This window comes from Phyllobates terribilis, unplaced genomic scaffold (assembly GCF_046119375.1).
Source record: "Phyllobates terribilis strain yellow unplaced genomic scaffold, ASM4611937v1 Scaffold_1__5_contigs__length_1240528914, whole genome shotgun sequence".
NCBI classification, from domain to species: domain Eukaryota; kingdom Metazoa; phylum Chordata; class Amphibia; order Anura; family Dendrobatidae; genus Phyllobates; species Phyllobates terribilis.
The window spans coordinates 854,908,950-854,930,970 of NW_027362761.1; the positions used below are offsets into that span (position 1 = coordinate 854,908,950).

The following is a 22,021-nucleotide window of genomic DNA, read 5'->3' on the forward strand; positions in this document are numbered from 1 at the left end:
AAGCACTGCCGGGTACTTATAGATGGTTTCTAACTACTTGTAAAAACGTTACAAACGGGTGCCGTGGGTGCGTTCTCTCCATTATTGTATGAAATATGCTACCATACGTCTGTTGGCCAGCTTTATTTCTTCCAGAACCATAAACCTGTTCTGACGTATATCTCCAACATGGTGAGAAGGGCAGTTCACTGTGCTAAGGAACCTATAATGTGCTGGGCTGTGGCACGAGTGGTCCAGATGGTGGTACTGAGCGGCTGGTGCTTGGTAACCATCGATTTATAGAGTGTTTATTCCCATGTCTCTTTCCGCTGGAAGGGTGCACCTTCCTGATTTAAGTTTATTTCTGCTTGTACGTTCTCTTCTGTCTGAATGGTTTTCTGCCTTAATTTGCTATTATGTGTTCTTAATCTTTTAATAAGTTCCCCTGTGGATTTAATTGGGTCTTAAAGGATATCAACTTGTCCATTGCACAAAATGTCTTCACTACAGGAAAGATACTGAAGACCGTCATCCAATATGTGACTTCTAAAATCACCACAAATAAAAACCCTTTAGGTTTTCAAAGTATGACAAGTAACGTGCATTCGCCTGGCAGTTTACACTCAATGCGCTAGCGTTTTGTTCATTTCTTTCATATCAAAACGTCCAAAAAAACGAGCAACATCACTGGCTGGAAAACATCCAAGAAAACACAAAACGAAAAAAAATGCTAGCAAATGACCCATCAGGTTTAGAAAACTCCAGAAAAAAAGGAGCGTTTCCTGAAGCATGCTCTTCTTAACAAATTGGTCATTTTTGACCACTGACAGAAGACACTGTGAGCATACATAAGGTATGTGCGCATAGAGTTTTTACTTTTAAGCGTTCAAAACCGCTTCAGGACACTTCTTTGGGGAGTTTTTGGAATAGATGTTGATGATTTTGAAGCTTCTCCTAAAGCGTTTTGGAAGAGTTCTTCTCCTGAATTGATTTTTTTGCAGCCTTTTGTTTGGACAGTGCCTAGTGGTTTCCGGCAGGAGCATCTTCAATAAAGTGACATGCACTCTTTTCCCGCCAGGGGCTTTTCAAAACATGAAGCAGAGAAAAAGCGCTGAACAAATGAACAGCAAAGTGGTTTTATAATAGACACGAGTCATTCAAGCATTTTTTTAATCAATTTTTCAGATATTATTCTTTTTTTTCTGGACCAACTCCAGAAAACTCGTGACAAAATCTCCATATGCACCTACCATTATGCCTCAATTCTTCTCTTCTTTCCCACACCAGTCTTGATGAAAAAATTTCTCCTAAGGACTGGAGTACATTTTTCTCATTTATGCCACTTTTAAATTCTTGATAATTGTGATGCCCGTTCTAGGCCATGCCCACTCCAGGCGAAGCTCTATCCAATTTTTCACAAGGTTAGCGCAGTCGGCTGGAATTGGCAAAACTGACAAACTGTTTGATCAAGGCATTCGTTTCCTAGTGGAAATGTACGGTTACACCACTAATGGCAATCCTTTTTAGGCTTAATTCACATGTGGCATTTTGCAGCGTTCTTCACTCAGTATGGAATTTTTAATAGAAAAAAGTGTGATGCGGGAGAATGCTACTTTACAGTCTGTTGTAAATGATTGAAAAGTCTACATAATATTTTCTTTTTATGCACCATGCTCGGAGTATGGCAATGTAATTGTCCAGCAAAAACGCTTGTAAAAAATGTCATGAACATTTTCAACCCATGGTGATTTTTGACTTGTGACTTGTTTAAGAGACTGATATAGCAGAGTGTGCTGCTTGAGTTTCTTTATCTGGCAGTCCCATAGACCATGAAAGAAGTGGTGAACGATCTTGCGCACGTCCACTCCATTCGAGATGGGTCAGTTCTTAGGATCCACAGCTCCATTTTTGAGATCGCTGAGGATTACATTTTTTTGTTGTTTCTCCAGTGATTAGTGAGTTACGCGACAGACAGGGGATACCTTTTGGATCTTTGGTATATCCTTTTAAAAGTAGTGCGCACACAAGAGGCCTTATATCTGTTGAATTTATTGGCCATTTCTCATGGATTCAGCAGTCTCATTATTTGAGTACGAATTTTATCTGTGTTATAACATCCATTGTTGTGAAAACAAGTCATAACAATGACACTGGGTGTTGTGTGAAACTGTAAGAATACAATGGGGGATAAGCACTGAAAATATAATAGGGTGTATACTACCCCTAAAGGGATTTAACACATATATGCCATTCTGCTAAGTGAATGCTAGCATTGAAGCAGGTTGTATCAGGCCTGACATTAACATTCTGTGTTGTAGTTATTTATCTGCACTCATTCAGTCCTAGGATCTGCTGCCTATAAAGCGGCTGTATGTTTGCCTATTACCTCGCTGTATACAATCCTCCATATAGCTACATCTGTAAATACTCATGACGTTAACTTCACACATTAAGTATACAGGCTGCATCTATAGGTCACTGTCCTTCGGCAGTTAAAAGGGAACATGACAGCTGTTACATGCTGCCCAATCCACCGGCAACATGTATCAGACTATGGCTGTATGATTTCAGACAGATATGTTTAACATGCCTGGAGTGATGTCTCTCTCTACGAACACATATAGGGAGAGACCTGTCACTCAAAGGGAATGATTGTGGAGATTCCACCAAGGACCCGCCTGTCCGTCTAGTCTTCAACGCAGCTTGGTCCCTTCAGCCATGCAGCTTTTCAGAGTCAAACATGCTTGGCTGAGATCATACACCCAGTGTCTGATACATGCTGCCCTATCAATGAGCAACATGGATCCGCTGTCAGGATCCCTTTAAGCATGTTTGACCCCCAGTGTCTGATGCATGCTGCTTGTGGATCGGGCCGCATGTGTCAGCAGTCAGGATCCTTTTAAACCTGCTTGGTTGAAATCATACACCCAGTGTCTTGATGCATGCTGCTCGTGTTAGCGGTCAGGATCCCTTTTAATTGTTCTATTCCAAATGTTTTTACCGTAATTCGCTATACTGTACAGTTATGCATTCTCCATTGCTGTTGCCAGAGGCATAAATTCTGCTGCCACAGCTTCCATTTGTCTGAACTTAACTGAGCTCATTCGGATGTGAAGGATAAAACAAATGATAGATATTATCGGTGTATTTTGTGCAGTGCATGTTTACCATTCTGTTATAGCAATGACAAAATGTCACCACCAACACCCAACCCCCCCCCCCCCTCCCCAATGGCATCTATTAATATGTCTTAAAATTAATGTTGCTTTCAAAAAAGTTTTGGGGGCATTTTCTATGTATTAAAAAAAAAAATCTAAAAATTTAAAGGGAAGGATTTTATACCTCAAACTAATGACTTGTATGTACAGGCGTTTTGATGTTGATTTAAATGCATGATTTGATTGTAGCAATCCATTTTGGTGTTTTTAGCAATGTGACGCGTTTTAGAGTATATGGCGCCCACATGCCTGTATGCGCTCTCAACCACACCTGGGCATGTTCTTGATGAGATGGTGGATGGTGTCCTGGGGCATCGCCTCCCAGAAATGAATCGGGCCATCAGGCAGCTACTGGACAGACTGTGGTGATATTTGTCAGTGTCTGATGTACTGATGTATAATGTCCCATAGGTTTTGATTTGGATTCAGGTCTGGGGAACATTAAGGCCTGTCAATGGCATCAATGCCTTCACCATATATGTACTGGCTGCACACACTCTTACCAGGAGGCTGGTCATTGTCGTGTACCAGGCATTACCTAGGGCTCACTGCTACAGAATAATGTCGGACAATGGTTTCAAGGACTTCAGCTCAATAACTGACAGCGATCAAGGTACTGTTGGCTATCACCTGGAAGACTGTGACCCTCCAAGGAAATGCCACCCCCAGACCATCGCTGACCTACTGCTAAACCAGCCATGCTGGATGATTTTGGAGGCAGTATACCACTCATCATAGCGTCTCCAGACTGTTTCATGTCTGTCACATGTGCTATATGTAAGCCTGTTTCATTTGTGCAGAGAACTGGACCCTGAAGGAGGACATGTCCATTCTGGTGTTTTGTTGGTGAATGCCAGTCCAGCTGAACAGTGCTGGGTTTTAACCTCTTCACAACATTGGGATTTTCCATTGTTGTGTTTTTTTGTTCTCCTTTTTCCCAAAGCCATAACTTTTTTTATTTTTTTGTCAATATAGCCGTGTGAGGGCTTGTTTTTTGCGGGACGAGTTGTACTTTTGAATGACAGCATTGATTTTACCAAATAGAGTACTGGAAAATGGCAAAAAAAAATCCAACTGCAGTGAAGTTGGAAAAAAAAAAAAAAAAAAAAAAGTGTAATTTCACAATTGTTTTCTTTTACCAGGTTCACTAAATGCTAAAACTGACCTGCCATTATGATTTTCCAGGTCAGTACGAGTGCACAGATCCCAAACATGTATAGGTTCTTTTTTTATTTAAGTGGTGACAAAAAAAAAAAAAAAATGGCGCCATTTTCGAGGCTCTGTGCCTAGATGAGGGCTTATTTTTTGCAAGCCGACCTGACGTTTTTATTGATACCATTTTGGGGTAGGTACAATGTTTTGATCGCCTGTTATTGAATTTTATTGCAATGTTGTGGTGACCAAAAAAACTTAATTCTGTCGTCTTTTGATTTTTTTTTTTTTGTTGTTACGCCGTTTATTGATCGGATTAATGTACTTTATATTTTGATAGGACATTTCTGAATACAGTGATACCAAATATTTGTTTTTTTTTGTATTCTATTTTGATTGGGGCAAAAGGGGGATGATTTGAATTTTTTGTTTTTATTTTTTTTCTCCTCTTAGGAGAGACTTGAAGCTGCGATCTTCTAATCGCCTGTGCTATACATAGCAGTGCTTCAGCCCTTCTATTTGTAGCATAAATCATGATCTCCTATGAAGGTGGGCCGGCGTTCATAGATTTGCAATGATAGTCACAGGGGTCTTCTGCAGACCCCTGGCTGTCATGAAAACTCATGGGCATCCTGCGATCACTTGACCGTTGCACCGATGGACGTGTCTTATGAAGCACTTCTGGCTGGCGTGAGTTAAATGCCGCTGTCCGAGATTGACAGCAGCATTTAACATGTTAACAGCTGCAGGTGGATCGCGGATCCATTCGCAGCTGTTAGAGGCACATGACGAGCTGATCAGCTGTCATGTGCAGGGAAAGATGCGGGCTCAGCGCCGGAGCCCGCATCAAGTGCAGCGAGACTAATTTGGACCTACCTATACATGCAAGATCATAAATGGGTTAAGCACAGCATCTGGTTCTTCTCTTGCATTGGACCTGAAATGCAATATTTGGATTCTTCATTTTATTTACTTTTAATTTCATTCAGTAACTGAAATTGTAACCTTTTTCAATCTGGTTGGTATCATGTTGCATTGGTCAAAATAAATGAAAATGTAATTTTGCGTTTAAGCATTTTTGAAGACGTTTGCTGGATTTATATGTTTCTGGCTTTTTGAATTGGCTCTAGCTGTCTTTTCAAAGGCGGATTGAGATCACTCGAGAAAAGTATTGTACTTGGAGGCCTCACTTTTTTTTCTTCCGCAGTCTGTGGTCTAGCATATTAAATAGGTAGAAATGGACAAGAAAACTTTTGCAGACGAGCAGGGAAGCGCACTTTTCATGTATAATGGCATATGACGTTTTCCTGCAGACAGTTACATACAGTAGTGTTCAAAAACACGAGTTAAGCACAAAATCTTTATACTGGTTTTTATTTCCATGCATTGGGAACATTACACACTGTTTTCTAATTCAAATCATGAAGAGAAATGTATAGAATTTTAACTACTTTACAGAAAATTTTAAAAAATGAACATTGGGCTGTTCTAAAAAATACCAGTCTGCATTTGTCTTTACAAACTCACCATATGTACTTTTTTTTTTTTTTTTTTTTTAGGATTTAGCATTCTTGTCAATCACTAACCTAATATTTAGCTGTATACCCACAGTTTTTTAGAACTGCTTCATATCTACAGTAGTGTTCAAAATCCTAGCAGTAGAATGAATGTGTTCTCCATGTCTGAGCTGAGGCTTCCCTGCCCTGTTATCACAACAGGCTTTAGTTACCATGATATATGTATGTTGTTGTTTCTGCACGTCCCTAGTCTGTGTGTTCCCAATGTGACTGAGGAGCAACCAGTCCTATATATTTCGGCACATTTTTTTTTCATAAAGAGATAAACATTGATTCACAGGAAAATCTTCATCTGCTCAGTCCTTCATTTCAATCCACACGTGTCTATATATTCACGTACTGTGCCATTTGAAAAGCCATAAATTTACTGGTACAAAATCACAACATGTAAAAGTGCATGGATATACTGTGACTCCATTATTTCATATAATATAGACTTGACATGAATAAGCTCAGTTGGCCACTCATGGGAAACAACCATAACTATCCCATTTTTACTTAAAGGGAACCTGTCATGTCGAAAATAGTAACTGATTTGCGAGCAGGAGGAATTGAGCAGAGTGATAGACAATTTTGTGGTAAAAGTTTCAATAAAATTAGTATTTTATTCATTTAAATTGCTGGTGCTTGTAGCTTGAGTCCAGCGGGTAGTCCTATTCAGTGATTGACAATATTCCCTGTATGACTGTATGTGAAAAAATAGCGGTCAGTCACTGAATAGGACTACCCACTGGACTGGTATGCAAACAAACACCAGGGATTTCAATTATTAAATTAGAAGTTAAGACTCGTTCAGATGTCTGACTTCAGACTGCTAATCTGTGGACTGGCTGTGGGTCTTCCAACTCGAGAACGACAACTTCATAGAAATATATGAAGCTGTCACGCTTAGGTTGGGCGACCGTGGCCAGTCCACACATTGGCGATACTTGCTTGGACTGGTTGGCACAGACATCTGAATGAGCCATTTACTAAATCTTTTCTCTCAAACCTATATATTATTCTCCTCAGCTTTTCCTCTATTCCATGCTGTCCACAGATCCGACTGCATATGCAAGTGACGGGTTCCCTTTAAATCTCAACTGTTGTCTTCTGTGGACCCCGCTATGAAGATTTCACAATAACACTAGGGAGACCAACCTGAGAAACGTATAAGCTGTAATAGCCTGACCATGTACACCCAGGCATCTTTTTGGTCTGTCGTAGGCCGATTTCCTCCAACACAATGATTGGTCATTTTGGACTTTTTCAGCAACTGAAACTAAAGTATGTATGGCACGATTGTCTGATTATGACAGACATACTTTTCTTTGAACTGGTGATTATGTTCATGGCTGTGTGTCTACTAGCCGGGTTCAATCTTTCTCATCCCTTATCCACATGCATGTCACTTCACAAACGGTAAGTTTTTAAATATTAGAGGTTAGGACCATCTTGATTAGGGTCACCGTGAAGTGGTGGGATGGCTTTTGTATTTTTTTTTTTTAATTAAAACTATGTTAACTAAGTACCCTATATTATTTTCAAGCAGTATATTATTTTATTGCAGTTGTGAACGTAGCCTCATTTTTACTTTCAGAAATATTGTTTGGGCTCATATAGAGGTTGCTAGCAAAGCTCCCTATGGATTCCGTGATCCCAATGCTGAACCACTCTAGTCAGTGCCGATGTGACTGTGTATAACCTTTTGATGGCACAGACCCTTCTTGTGTGTTAAATCCTTGGGGTATAAATTAAAGTTAATTTATACATCCATGTTTCTGCTTTCACTCTTGAAGTTGTCTTTGGAGGAGGATATCGCTTGTATGCTGGAAAGGACATTTCACGTATCAGAGTTTCTGAATAAACATGATCATGGTAACTCCATACGACACGAATGCTGAAGTCAAGATGAGATTCTAAAATAGTTGGTGGAGCTTTAGCCACCGTCATCGACTGACCTGTAGCAAACTACAGTGCAATCACATTGTCATCTTATGTCCCTGTAGGCATTTGTTGTGTCTCCGCAGGCTTTAAGTAGGGTGTTGGCATAACAACCAGGCACTACGCAGTCCTAATGGATAAGGCTGAGTTCATCGATGTCCACAATAGCAATTGTCTGCTGTTTATCGGTAGAAAACAGGCAGTTCTCTTAGAAATAAAGGGAGACCTGTGAACTTAATGTATTTGTATGCATCTATTAAAGAATCTGCATTACTCAATTAAATACCAAAATACCCCCCCCCCTCCATAAAATGGGACCCGGACATATATGTCAACGGGGCCATAGACTATAATGGTGCCAGCAGAGCGAACATGCGCTCTGACGTGCATAATTTTCGGGAGTGTACGCCTACTGGAGACTGACACCCAGACGCAGTCTATTACGTCTGAGTGTCCGCCTCCAGTAGGTGTACACTTCGAAAACGATGCATGACAGCTCACATTCGCTCTGCCAGCACCATTACAGTCTATGGCCCCGTCTGCATACATGTCCGGGTCCCATTTTGCGGAGGGGTTCGGACGCAAGCCTCGACGTGGCCAAGGAACGGGTGCCTGAACGAAATGTGAAAGCTCCCTTAGGGTCTTTTGATACTGCATAGAGGCATCCAGTATATAAAATGTATACTGTGTGTTATACATTATTTTTCTTCAGTAGAAGATTGTTGTGGTATGCCACTGAGCGCCACAAATCAGGTAAATTCCTAGTTTCCATAGTTCTAAGCAGCCATAAAAAGCCCTCTTATTTTTTTTTTTTTTAGTCAGGCCTATCTCTCCTCATCACAAATCTATTTTTTTCAGTTTCTTCTTTCCTCCATTTTCCCTCTGAACCTGTTCCTTCCTTTCAGCATTTTCCCTTGCACTCAGTAGCACTTGGTATCTTACATAGATGCTGGCTGGTGACTGCTTTATACAGCTTCACTTGAATACACTTATTTAGTATATAAGAGCGCAGGGTCATACAGTACAAGCATTTTTTCCCTTTTATGTCTCCTCTATTTCCTTGTAGATTGTAATGTTATGAGCCAGGCTCACTCCTATTGTGTGAATATATTGTTTGTACATGTAAATTGTGAAGTGCTGCGGAATATGTTGGCGCTGTAGATTTAATAAAACAAAATATTAAACTATGTCCTTCAGAAACTTTGGATGCCACTGCCAAGACAGTGTGAAAATACATAGGATAAGTGCAGACCATGCATTGTCCACCTTGTGAAAAGGTGAATACAGCAAAGATGGAGGCCAAACAGTTACCGGTGCTCCACTTGTCGGGGATTCCAACAGAAACCTGACCGAGTATTGTGTAAGGCTATCTTCCTATTGCGTTTTGTCCTTACCTCAGTGGTTCAGTCAGAGCTCAAGTCTGAAGCCCTGGAAAACCGGATTCGGATGTATGTGTTGACAGGGCCACTGACTGTAATGATGCAGACAGAGTCACTGTGTTCTCTGTCAGAAATTTTCATCCAAATATGCCTATTCGAGGCGAGCTCAAAGACTCAGCCGAGTGTGCTTTGGAGTTCGCGTCAAATAGGCATATTCGGCTGAAAATGTTTTCTGACAGAGCATGTGTCTCTATCTGCATCATTATAGTCGATGGCCCCGTCAACGCTTACATACCGATCCCATTTTCCAGAGCCTCAGACATAAGCTCCAACGGAGCCACTGACCACAGGCTAAAATGCACTGGGATCCCAGCCTTAGTTACTCATTGTTTAGAGGTGTCCCAATTTTTGCTATGGCCATTACAAGATTAGATGAACATTTACTCACCATTACAATTTATTTTTTTGTTTGCTCTTTCGCCTACTTAATGCTTTTTTAGGCCCCATTCACACATCTGTTTTCACGTACGTTTTCTATGGTTTTCATGAATGGGATACATACTCATAATCTATTGAGCTATACACATCTGTAGGTTTTTCTTTTTGGTGAACATGTGTCTGCAAAAAAGAATCCGAGGCATGACCTTGTCAAAATTACCTATACAAGCCTATGAGTCAGTGAAAAATCCCTGACCGCACACATTGCCATCTCGGTGTTCTGTTCGTTTTTAACATTTTAATGGGTGGGAGTAGCTTTGCAATTTTTCTTTTTTTTTTTGTCGTGATAAAAACACTGCGGGTAAAATCTGACACCCTGACTAAAAATTGATGAAAAACTGATAAAACAGTCTGATTTTCATAAATCTTTTATACGTACGAGAATGATCCCTGACCTCTAAATGAGACCTTAGTTTGATTTAATTTGACTCGTGAAATAATAAAAATTTGACATCAGCATTTGGGTGCATCGCCGTCTTTCTTTAGTAATTGGCATCTTTTTTTTTTTCTCAATTGTTGGTTTATTTTACTCCACTTTTTTGGGCATAAGTAATTCATAAATGTGTGTAACTTTTAGCCTATCGAATCGCACAGAAACGTTGTCTTTGGGGCAAGGAACTAATAAATGATGTGCCTACAAAATTTGTCATGAAAGCGTCACAAAAAAGGGTAAGAAAACCACAAGTATGAATCTACCCCAATATGTTTAGATAAACAGTTCATATAAATATGAAGGCTGTTTGTGGCCAACTACTAAACGGCTCCAATGTAACCAGACATGTAACAAATAAGGTGGTCCAGTCTGCAAGTATGACTCACAGGGGGTGATCAGAACGACACAAGACCGGGCAGTAGAAGAAAAAGGGCACTCGCCATAAGTATCTTGTATCTTTATTTGGAATAAAAAATCTAGCAGCTAGAGTAGGAAGCTGGTGCATGTGAAGATACAAGACACTATGGTAAGTGTGGCTTTTCTTTCTTCCAAAGCACATAACCTGTTAATATAAATGGTCCACTGCTCACAGTAGTGCATTAGGATGTTTGTTGGCATTTCCATCAGTTTGTTCATAACTCATGACACTCATAAAAACCTAGCCTCGGCGTAATGGGATTGGTTGGATAATGCTCCCTTGCTGGCTATGTAGCTGCCAGTAGATAGCTGTAGACTGCACCAGTCATATAACTGTACTGGGGCCAGTACGGTACTGAAAGTTGCGTATTCACTAGTCATATAGAGCAAGGAGCTGTATAAATCTTGTGCAGAGGAAACAGCAGCCTATAACCACCAAATGTTGTATGATTGGCCATTAGTTAAATGCTCTATATTTTTTTTGTATCATACTCTTAAGCTATACAGCTAGGCCAGTATAAAAATAAAATGATATATTGGACAAAGCTTTTAGCTCCTCATCCCCAATGTAAAGTCTGTAACGGAGCACCTAACCCTAATGTGCCTTTTTATAATAAAGGGCCCCATCAGGCACCAGTCTATTAGCGCTGTGCTCCTATAGCTACGCCCCTTGCCAGAATGCCGAGACACAAAAAAAACAAATGATTGTTTGGGGTGTCAAGCTAAAACGGTCTGCTTCTTCCAGAGGTTCCTGATTGCCCACTTGAAGTGGTGATGCGTTAATAAACAGCTGCAATAGGTGCAAACTGCATTTATTGAGATCACGACAATGCAATCGAAGCTGATGGAACAGGAAAGCATGATGTGCCGTGTCCTATTGTCTGTTATCGGATCTAATCTATTGTGCATTAATCTGATGGGTGCGTTTGACGCCCGAGTGCATGAGCCCTTGAGGTCTTCTAACAACCATGTTTTAGCAATCTGATTTCTCAGTAAATGAACAATCACCTCTTATCTGCAGAATCCTCGGTGTTGGGAGAGCTTGTTCTGAATGAACAAATGCAATTCACACTCCTAAATGTGTTTGTATACAGATAAAAGCTTTCTACCGAGATCATCTAAATCCTGATTGATTTCATCAACCTCCTTTCTTCACAGTTTCTATTACATGTACTATAAAATGTAAAAATGTGCCAATGTTGTGCAGGTGGATCTACACCAGGTGCATTGCCGGATAGTACTGCTATACTAAAACCATATGTTGGATATCTAAAGGAAGGAGGAAAACAGGGCGCAGCGTAGTGTAAATATCCTTGTGACATTAATGAGCACAGTGACACTATCAGAGGCGTAAAGTAGTATGCTCACCCTAAGGAAACAACATTGATTCTAAGCTAAAATATGGTAAATCATGGTCAATCTTAATGTGTTAAAAAATAGAGGTAACCAATGGTACTGCTGACTTAGCCTACACTTGAGCCCTGCGCCCAATCACCGCTGGTGTCTGTGTCCCCACCTTTGGACCTATTAGTAATCAAGAGGAAGTGAGAGGGCAGCCACAGCTCTCACCCCCCTTTGGTTAGATTATACGTCCGAAGACCGGGACAGACTCCTCAGTGATTGGGCGCAGGGCTCACGTGTCATAACAGCACATGAGCGAACACAAACGCGAGTGCTGATACCACCGGAACGGCGCCTGCATGGGAGGGAGGAGAATATACTTTTTTTTATTTTCACAGGGGCAAACATTCACATAGACAAGGGGGTTGCCCTAGTAGTGGACAACCCCTTTAAAGGGAATCTGTCACCACTTTGGAGTTATCAGACCTCTACCATGGCCATACAGGGTATAGAAAAGTAAATCTATACATACCTGTATGGCCCATAGCAGAGAATTGATTGCAGAGAAAAGCTCTTTACTCAATTAGGCATACCGCCTGTACAAAATAGAATTATCATATTCTCCCTTCTCCACTATAGTTCACAGGGCCCTGTGATGTGCACTGTGCTCCCTGCAAGGTTCTTTTGCACAGGAGCCAGCGAGTCACTGTCACAGGCTGGAGGCGGGCGGAGGGGCCGGGGAATCGCAGACTGTGAGCGGGCGGAGGGGCCAGGGAATCGCAGACTGTGAGCGGGCGGAGGGGCCGGGGAATGGCAGACAGAGAGCGGGCCACCACACCCACAGAGAAGTTTTGTGGTATATGCACAGTTGGTTGAATGGAAAGTTTGCATCTTTATAAGCAGATGCCATAACTTTGGAATGGAGGGGCACATACGAATAACAAAAACTGTTTCAGAATCAGTAGAACAGCACCAATTCGAGGAGGCGCTCATTTTCAATTAAAAAAAACAAGTGAAAGGTTCACTTTATTTAACATGTCTGATCCTTTGTCACAGGGGATAAGCTTCTATATGCTTGTTCGAATGGAGCGTGCTAGCCTGTGAGGGAATCTGGAAGAATGGCTGTCAGCTCGACAAGAGTTTTGTCTAACTACCATACAGCCAAGATAATAGTCAGAAGCTTCTACAGTGTAGGAAGGAATTGTAAAGAAGCAGCAAATGCAAAACCTCTACAAGGTGCAGTTGGAGAATGCATACTAACATCATGACCTGGATTACTTTTCATTCTTGTATAGAGATTTCCATATACTTAATAATTAAGCATTTTGTCACGTATTCAGTTCACAGGCGGTGTAAATACCCAATTTTCAGACATGCTGTCTGCGTTGGTATTATGTTGCTAGTCCAGCGGTGTCTGTTTGGGGTGGCGCAGTTCATTTTCTATTTCTTAGGGATATCCTAACCACTGGCAGTGAGAGGATTGTCATTTCATGGGTGTTCTTCATCAGTTCTGATCATATGAACAGCACATATGTAACTTCAGGCTATTGGGCTGATTTCTTCCGTTTTATTGCTTATATTGCAGATAATTTAAGTGACACCTTGGAGAAATTGAAGCTAACTGGATCTGACTGTGCAGCTGACAAGTTAGATGGATGTTTGGATTGTCTGCTCCAGGCACTTGGTCAAAACAGTAAGTTCCCAAATCATCTTTCTTATAATTACATGGTTGCAAATGTGATAACATTTATTTGCCTTTGATGCTGTGCACATATTCCACTTTTCTTTTATTTATTTTTTCTCCACGTACAAGAAAAACTGATGACACTAGGACGACACTGATCAAAGTCTGAATAAAATATCTCAGATTTTATTGTGCGTGAGAAATACTGACGTCTGAATGAGCCCTAAAAGTGGTATAGAAAAATCCTAGCACAGTTGCATGACTTTTAAAGCATGTTGTGCTGACTTCATTCTGAAGCTTGCCCAAGTTGTCACTATAACTTTATATAGTTTTCTTCCAAACTTTAGAAAGATATGAATTTTTGTAATAGTTTTCAGTCTCTCTCGCAAACACTTGCCCCCCAGGACCAGCCACCTCTTTCTTCGACGACTTCACCACCTGGCTGCTTCATTTTCTTTCCGCTGACATCCCCACTATCATCATGGATGACTTCAACATCTCCATTGACACCTCCCACTCCTCTGTCTCTAAGCTTCTAGCCCTCACTTCCTCCTTCTTCCCCTCACTCACAAAGATGGCCACACACTGGACCTCCTCTTCACCCACCTCTGTTCCCTCTCTAACTCACCTTTACCTCTTTCTGACCACAACCTACTTACATTCTCTACCCTCTCCTCTCCATGGCTACAATCCCCACTCCACAAACTTGCACACCCTCGCAGAAGAAATCTCAAACACCATGATCTACACTCACTCTCTGAATCCCTTCTCCCTCTTGCAGACATAAGTTCCTTACATGATGCAGATGCTGCTGCCACTTTATATAACACCACAACAGCTGCAGCTCTCAATTTGGTTGCCCCCCTCACACAAACCACAGCTCGCACACTAACCTGGCTAAAGAACTGCAAAGGGCCTCCAGGGTTTCTGAGTGTAGATGGAAAAGGTTCCACTCCAACAAGCACTTCATCGCATTCAAACAGTCCCTCACTACCTTCAAGTCCACACTCACTGCATCAAAACAAACATACTTCTCATCTCTCATATCCTCCCTGTCTCACAACCCTAAACAGCTTTTCAACACCTTCAATTCTCTCCTCTGTCCCCAGCGCCTTCTCCCTCTCCTCTCATCTCAGCCGAAGACTTTGCCCCGTTCTTCAAGCAGAAGATTGACAGCATCAGACAAAACTTTAGCCTAAAGTCCCCACAGCCCTTCCTCATATCTACTCAACCCTCCTCCTCCAAAACGAGCTTCTCCACCATTATGGAAGATCAAGTTTCCTCTTTACTCTCCAAATCACACCTTACCACCTGCGAACTTGACCCAATCCCATCCCACCTCATTCTTAACCTCACCACATGTTCATCCCAACCCTAACCCACCTTTTCAACCTGTCACTAACAACTGATTTCTTCCCCTCGTGCTTCAAGCATGCCTCGATAACACCCATCCTCAAAAAGCCCTCCCTTGACCCATCCTGCCTGACTAGCTATCACCCCATATCACTTCTCCCCTATGCCTTCAAACTACTGGAATAACACGTCCTCCTTGAACTGTCTTCCCACCTCTCCTCCTGCTCCCTTTTTGACCACTTAGAATCTGGCTTCCGAACGCATCACTCCACTGAAACTGCCCTGACTAAAGTCACCAACGACCTAATAACTGCCAAGTCCAAGCGACATTACTCTGTCCTCCTCCTCCTAGACCTATCATCTGCCTTTGACACAGTGGATCATTCCCTCTTACTACAGACTCTCTCATCTATCGGCATTACAGACTTGGCCCTATCCTGGATCTCCTCATACCTAACAGACCAGACATTCAGTGTCTCCCACTCACACACCACCTCCTCATCTCGCGCTCTATCTGTCGGTATCCTCCAAGGTTCAGTCCTAGGACCCCTTCTCTTGTCCATCTACACCTTTGGCCTCGGACAGCTCATAGAGTCCCATGGCTTTCAGTATCACCTCTATGCTGATGACACACAGATCTACATCTCTGGATCTGATATCAACTCCCTACTAACCAGAATCCCACGTCTGTCCGCTATTTCATCTTTCTTCTCTGCTACATTCCTAAAACTTAACATGGATAAAACCGAATTCATCATCTTTCCACCGCCTCACTCAACCCCCCCCAACTGACCTATCCATCATAGTCAATGGCTGCTCACTCTCCCCAGTCCCGCAAGCTCGCTGCCTCGGGGTAACCCTGGACTCTAATCTCTCCTTCAAACCACATATCCAAGCCCTTTCCACTTCCTGCCGACTCCAACTTAAAAATATCTCCCGGATCTGAACATTCCTCAACCACGAATCTGCAAAAACACTAGTGCGTGCCCTCATAATCTCACTCCTTGACTACTGCAACCTCCTGCTCTGTGGCCTCCCCTCTAAGGCTGTGTGCCCACTATGCGTTTTTTTTAAGCGTTTCTGCAGCGGCAATTCCGCCGCGGAAACGCTTAAACGCTTGGTAGAAAGTCTGCAATGGTCCCCAATGATAATCCGCATGTGCTGTGCACATACTGCGAAAAAATCCGCAGCACTATAATTTATTTTGTGGAATCGTGGCGTAATCACCGCCATTGACTTGCATTGAATCGTATAATATCCGCATGACTACCTGTAGTCATGCGGATATTATGCGATTAATGCGCGTATGGTACCCGGGTTTGGAGAAAAGGAGACTCTCATCCAGACCCAGGTACCATAGTACCTGTAGTTAAAGAATTAAAATAAAAAAAAAACATATACTTACCTTCTGATGGCCCCCTGTCTGCTCCCGGTGGTGCTGCTGGCTCTTCGGCTGCTCGCGGTGGTGTGAAAGGACCTTCCATCACGTCGGCGGTCGCGTGACCTGTCGCATGACTAAATGACGTAATGGAAGGTCCTTTTACGCCACCGAAGACAACGGAGAAGGAGACCGGGGGCCATCAGAAGTTAAGTATAATGCTTGTTTGTTTGTTTTTTTTTCACCTTTTTATTCTTATTTTTTTTTTATTTATTTTTTTTTTTTTCTTACTATTGATGCTGCAAACTTGGTCAAGTTGTCAAGCACTTCTCCAAGTGATGCTAAAATCACTTGGAAAAGCGCTTGACAACCTGCATGCGAAATCGCATGTAAAAACGCTTCTACCTGGCAGGAAAAACGCATGAAAAATCTGCATGTTCTCATTTGTGATATGTGAGAGGTGTGTATATGTCTCTTGGTTTCTTTACCTATCCCGTGTGGACATTAAAATAGGTTTCATATCACCGTATGTCTTACAATTGCAGTGTATATTTTTTATGTTTCATGCATGTAATTTTTAATGGTCCTACTATCTCACTACTTATTTTACCATCTTACTACGTCATCATTGACCTCTTTAAAAAGGTCATGATCAGTATCCTGTTAATAATAAATAGCAAGGGGCTAAAACATAACCTTTATTCAGTATTATTTTAAAAAAGGTGCAAGGTGCATGCATAAATACAAGAAGTACCAAAGTACAAAAAATGTTAAGACAAAATAGGAAACTTATCCTGATGGTGTTCCTATATAAGAAATAGGTCACACAAGACCTTTGCGGAAATGATCTCTCAGGTAAATGATGGATACGAACAAAGATAATCTCACTGGTATAGTCCACCAAACAACCGTGTGCTCTCTAGCTATTTCCCATCCATTATTCAACCAGACAATGTGAACTGAGGTCTAAGATGGCAGACATACAAGAAACAGAGGCATGTTCACACTAGCAAAAAAGAAGCAAGACAAAAATATATCTCATACCCTACCATAATTATATATAAATGTAAAGCAAAATTGCATAATAAATATAGGGTACTTAGTGAACTATTTTTGATCAAAAAAAGTATACAAGCCGTCCCACCAGCGGCAAGGTGACCCTAAATTGGGACGGTACCTATACTGCCTATATTAAAAACCTTACTGTATATCAAAGTTGAAGTAATGCATATAAAAGGGTAGACAAATAGGACCGATTTTTTGATCAAAAATAGTTCACTAAGTACCCTATATTTATTATGCAATTTTGCTTTACATTTATATATAATTATGGTAGGGTATGAGATATATTTTTGTCTTGCTTCTTTTTTGCTAGTGTGAACATGCCTCTGTTTCTTGTATGTCTGCCATCTTAGACCTCAGTTCACATTGTCTGTTTTTTTGACTTGTTTGCATTCTGTGCAATTTAAGGGTGTGGCATGCCCTTTGTTGAGCTGATTGGTATATATGTAGCTTACCACGGGCCTAGGTGGTCTGGAGTTGGGACCCGGTCCTATTTGTCTACCCTTTTATATGCATTACTTCAACTTTGATATACAGTAAGGTTTTTAATATAGGCAGTATAGGTACCGTCCCAATTTAGGGTCACCTTGCCGCTGGTGGGACGGCTTGTATACTTTTTTTGATCAAAAATAGTTCACTAAGTACCCTATATTTATTATGCAATTTTGCTTTACATTTATATATAATTATGGTAGGGTATGAGATATATTTTTGTCTTGCTTCTTTTTTCCATCCATTATTCAGCCAAGTTAGATAAAGTATTGATGTAGATACAATACACAGCGTATGGGAAAGGTATGTGCTAGTAAGTGTATAAAGCAACTCCGCCAACCATATAGACCAACAGCAAAAATGTTTTCATTATATCCACAACTGAATAAACTATTTTGTGGCATTAAACATCTATAATATAAGGCAGGATGTGTGTCTCTGTCTGAAGCCTCGATAGACTGAGCATGCTCAGTGTGGCGCCATGATGACTATATGTCCAGGACAAGAGAGAGAGGGAGAGAGACACATTCGTGACTACACTCCTATATTATCAGTACGTTATACATACAGCGCTCAGCAAAAGTGAGTACACCCCTGTACTATCAGTACATTATATATACAGCGCTCAGCATAAGTGAGTACACCCCACAGTATTCTCAGTACGTTATACATACAGTGCTCAGCCTAAGTGAGTACACCCCCCTGTATCCTCAGTACGTTATACATACAGCGCTCTGCATAAGTGAGTACACCCCCCTGTATCCTCACTACGTTATACATACAGCGTTCAGCATAAGAAAGTACACCCCCCTGTATTCTCAGTACGTTATACATACAGCGCTCAGCGTAAATGAGTACACCCTCTGTATTCTCAGTACGTTATACATACAGCGCTCTGCATAAGTGAGTACACCCCCCTGTATCCTCAGTACGTTATACATACAGCGTTCACCATAAGTCAGTACACCCCCCTGTATTCTCAGTACGTTATATATACAGCGTTCAGCATAAGAAAGTACACCCACCTGTATTCAGTACATTATACATACAGCGCTCAGTGTAAGTCAGTACACCCCCCTGTATTCTCAGTACGTTCTATATACAGCGTTCAGCATAAGTACACCCCCCTGTATTCTCAGTACGTTATACATACAACGCTCAGCATGTGAGTACACCCCCCTATATTCTCAGTACGTTATACATACAGCGCTCAGCGTAAGTGAGTACACCCCCCTGTATTCTCAGTACGTTATACATACAGCGCTCAGCGTAAGTGAGTACACCCCCCTGTATTCTAAGGGCATCTATAATATAAGGCGGGATGTGTGTCTCTGTCTGAAGCCTTGATAGACTGCGCATGCGTGACGCGCAGTCTGGCTCCAGACAGAAGCAGGCATCCAGCTGTTACAGGTAAGAGGAGTATATGGTGCCGGAGATCGTGGTATGTGTAGACACTGAACGCATACCGCGATCTCCGGCGCCATACTTACATACTTGACTGACCGGGAGGAGCGTTGCCGCGGCGCCTCTCTTCGCTGGAGTCTTCAGCAAAATGGCGCCGGACAGCGCGGTGCTCCAGCGCCGCACTCCTCCCTCGGCCTCCGGCAGAAGAGGACGCAGCAGCGCTGGAGTACAGAGAAGAAAGGTGAGTATAACTGTTTATTTTTTTTTGTATGTGTGTACAGTGTGAAAGGGATGAAGGGGCCGCACATAACAGGATTGTGGGGTGAGGGGACCATGCATATATCAGGATTGGGGGGGTGAGGTGTACCACACATACCAGGATTGGGGGTGAGGGGTACCACACATACCAGGATTGGGTGTGAGGGGTACCACACATACCAGGATTGGGTGTGAGGGGTGCCACGCATACCCGGATTGGGGGGTGAGGGGTGCCACGCATACCAGGATTGGGGGGTGAGGGGTGCCACGCATACCAGGATTGGGGGGTGAGGGGTGCCACGCATATGAGGATTGGGGGGGTGAGGGGTGCCACGCATACCAGGATTGGGGGGGTGAGGGGTGCCACGCATACCAGGATTGGGGGGGTGAGGGGTGCCACGCATGCCGGGATTGGGGGTGAGGGATAGGGTGCCATGCATACCAGGATGAGGGATACCATACACACCAGGATTGGGGGGTGAGGGGTGCCATGCATACCAGGATTGGGGGGTGAGGGGTGCCACGCATACCAGGATTGGGGGGTGAGGGGTGCCACGCATACCAGGATTGGGGGGTGAGGGGTGCCACGCATATGAGGATTGGGGGGGTGAGGGGTGCCACTCATACCAGGATTGGGGGGGTGAGGGGTGCCACGCATACCAGGATTGGGGGGGTGAGGGGTGCCACGCATGCCGGGATTGGGGGTGAGGGATAGGGTGCCATGCATACCAGGATGAGGGATACCATACACACCAGGATTGAGGGTGAGGGGTGCCACGCATACCAGGATTGGGGGTGAGGGGTGCCACGCACACCAGGATTGGGGGTGAGGGGTACCACGCATACCAGGATTGGATGGTGGGGACAGGATGGGGGCAGCACAAATACTAGGAGGGGGGCAGCACATACCAGCATGGGAGACCATATACCAATAAAAATGCTCGCCACCCGGGCGTAGAACGGGTTCAATAGCTAGTTATTATATAATCGTAGAGGAAATTTTTCAACTTATCTGATCCTCCATTAATGATGGGTATGCAGTCTCAACGCAGACAGTCAGTATCCTGTTACCATGTACCTGATGAAGGAGCCAGATATGCCCTGAAACGCGTAGTCCGAATAAAAAGTATTTCATCTCACCCGTGGTCCTCATCGTTCTGTCAGCGCTCACCAAGTCTGCGTTATTTTTCATCTTCCCCCCCATATCCGAGTCCGGGTGCCCAGGGCTTTGCGGACGCTGCTGCAGCTGTTGGAGGGAGTCTATATACGCCTTTGTCAGTGTTGTGCCTGCTGCACAACACATAGTAAGTGTAGCAACTCACATTTTTCTAACTTGTCTCCATTGGTTGATCGCAGTAGGAGCGCTTTTCCCTCTCCCTTCTTTCAATTAATCTGTAAGATCAGTGAATTTAGAGAACAACTATAGACCGGCCATACCACTGTGACAAAATTGGCCAAACTCAACAATATTCTTCATGCTGAGACCAAAGTTGGTTTTATCATATGAGAATATGAAAAGAATGCTATATGTAAAGTCTACCATTGCCGAAATCAGAAATGTGTCTGTGTAGGCCCATAGACTAGGGCTGGTTAGAGAATGAAGAAGGACTTTTCAGGAGGAAAATTGCTATGATTACTACTTTATCCGGAGTATCTCCAATTCTCTGACCCCTCAGATACAGTTTTCCATATGTGGCATTGTTTTTCAGCGCTTCTGCACAGCTGAACTTTTATAAACTGCTGACTATAGTTATGTTCCTTTATTCTATGGCAGACCATGGTACTTTTATGTTAGTAAGCGAGATTGGAATGCATGTGGTTTCGTGCTTTTTATGGAAGAAATGACTAAGTCTAAAAGGAATATATATTCAGGTTTAAAAATAATAATTAAGACTAGTTTTGAGCCTGACATGTCTATGACAATATTATGTCTTGCTTTAGTCATACCATTCACAGCAAAAATGTGTTAAAGGGACCTCATCAGAAATGGAACCATATTGTAACTCTTTTTTAACTATACCTATGTATAATCAAGTATTGCAGTCTTTATATATCTCTATGCTGTATATATATCCTTGCAGACTAGAGACTTTTCACTTTATTGTTGCTGTAAAATCTTTACTGTTCTCTGCAATTAGAACTATCTCTAGCAGACAAAAGAGGTGTCCATATTTAGTACATAAATGTTGGCTAGAATACATAATTTTAATTGGTTTTTCGGATGGTTGTGTAAAAACATCTTGCGCTAAACAGAAATCTGGTAAAAATTGTCATCTAAGAGCGTGTGATCATTTAGCAGGTTGTGCTTATGCATGTTAACCCCTTAAAGGGAATCTGTCAGCAGGATTTCACCCCTCCATCCCTCAAGTATTTATATGTGCATGTAGCCGTTTCAAAGAAGTCCAGAAATACTTTTTACATGGCCAGTCCGTTCCTCCGATACTGAGAAATAAGTGTTTGTTTGAATTGATAG

At 42.3% G+C, this 22,021-nt stretch overlaps 1 protein-coding gene across 2 annotated transcripts in view; it reads left to right on the forward strand.

Moving 5' to 3' along the window:
- Positions 1 to 22,021, forward strand: part of LOC141153611 (rap1 GTPase-GDP dissociation stimulator 1-A) — a 128,708-nt gene that overhangs the window by 35,226 nt on the left and 71,461 nt on the right. For both annotated transcript variants that reach the window (XM_073638572.1, XM_073638580.1), the window contains exon 2: positions 13,503 to 13,610. In XM_073638572.1, the coding sequence (XP_073494673.1) occupies positions 13,503 to 13,610 (108 nt within the window). The remainder of the gene's footprint in view (positions 1 to 13,502; positions 13,611 to 22,021) is intronic.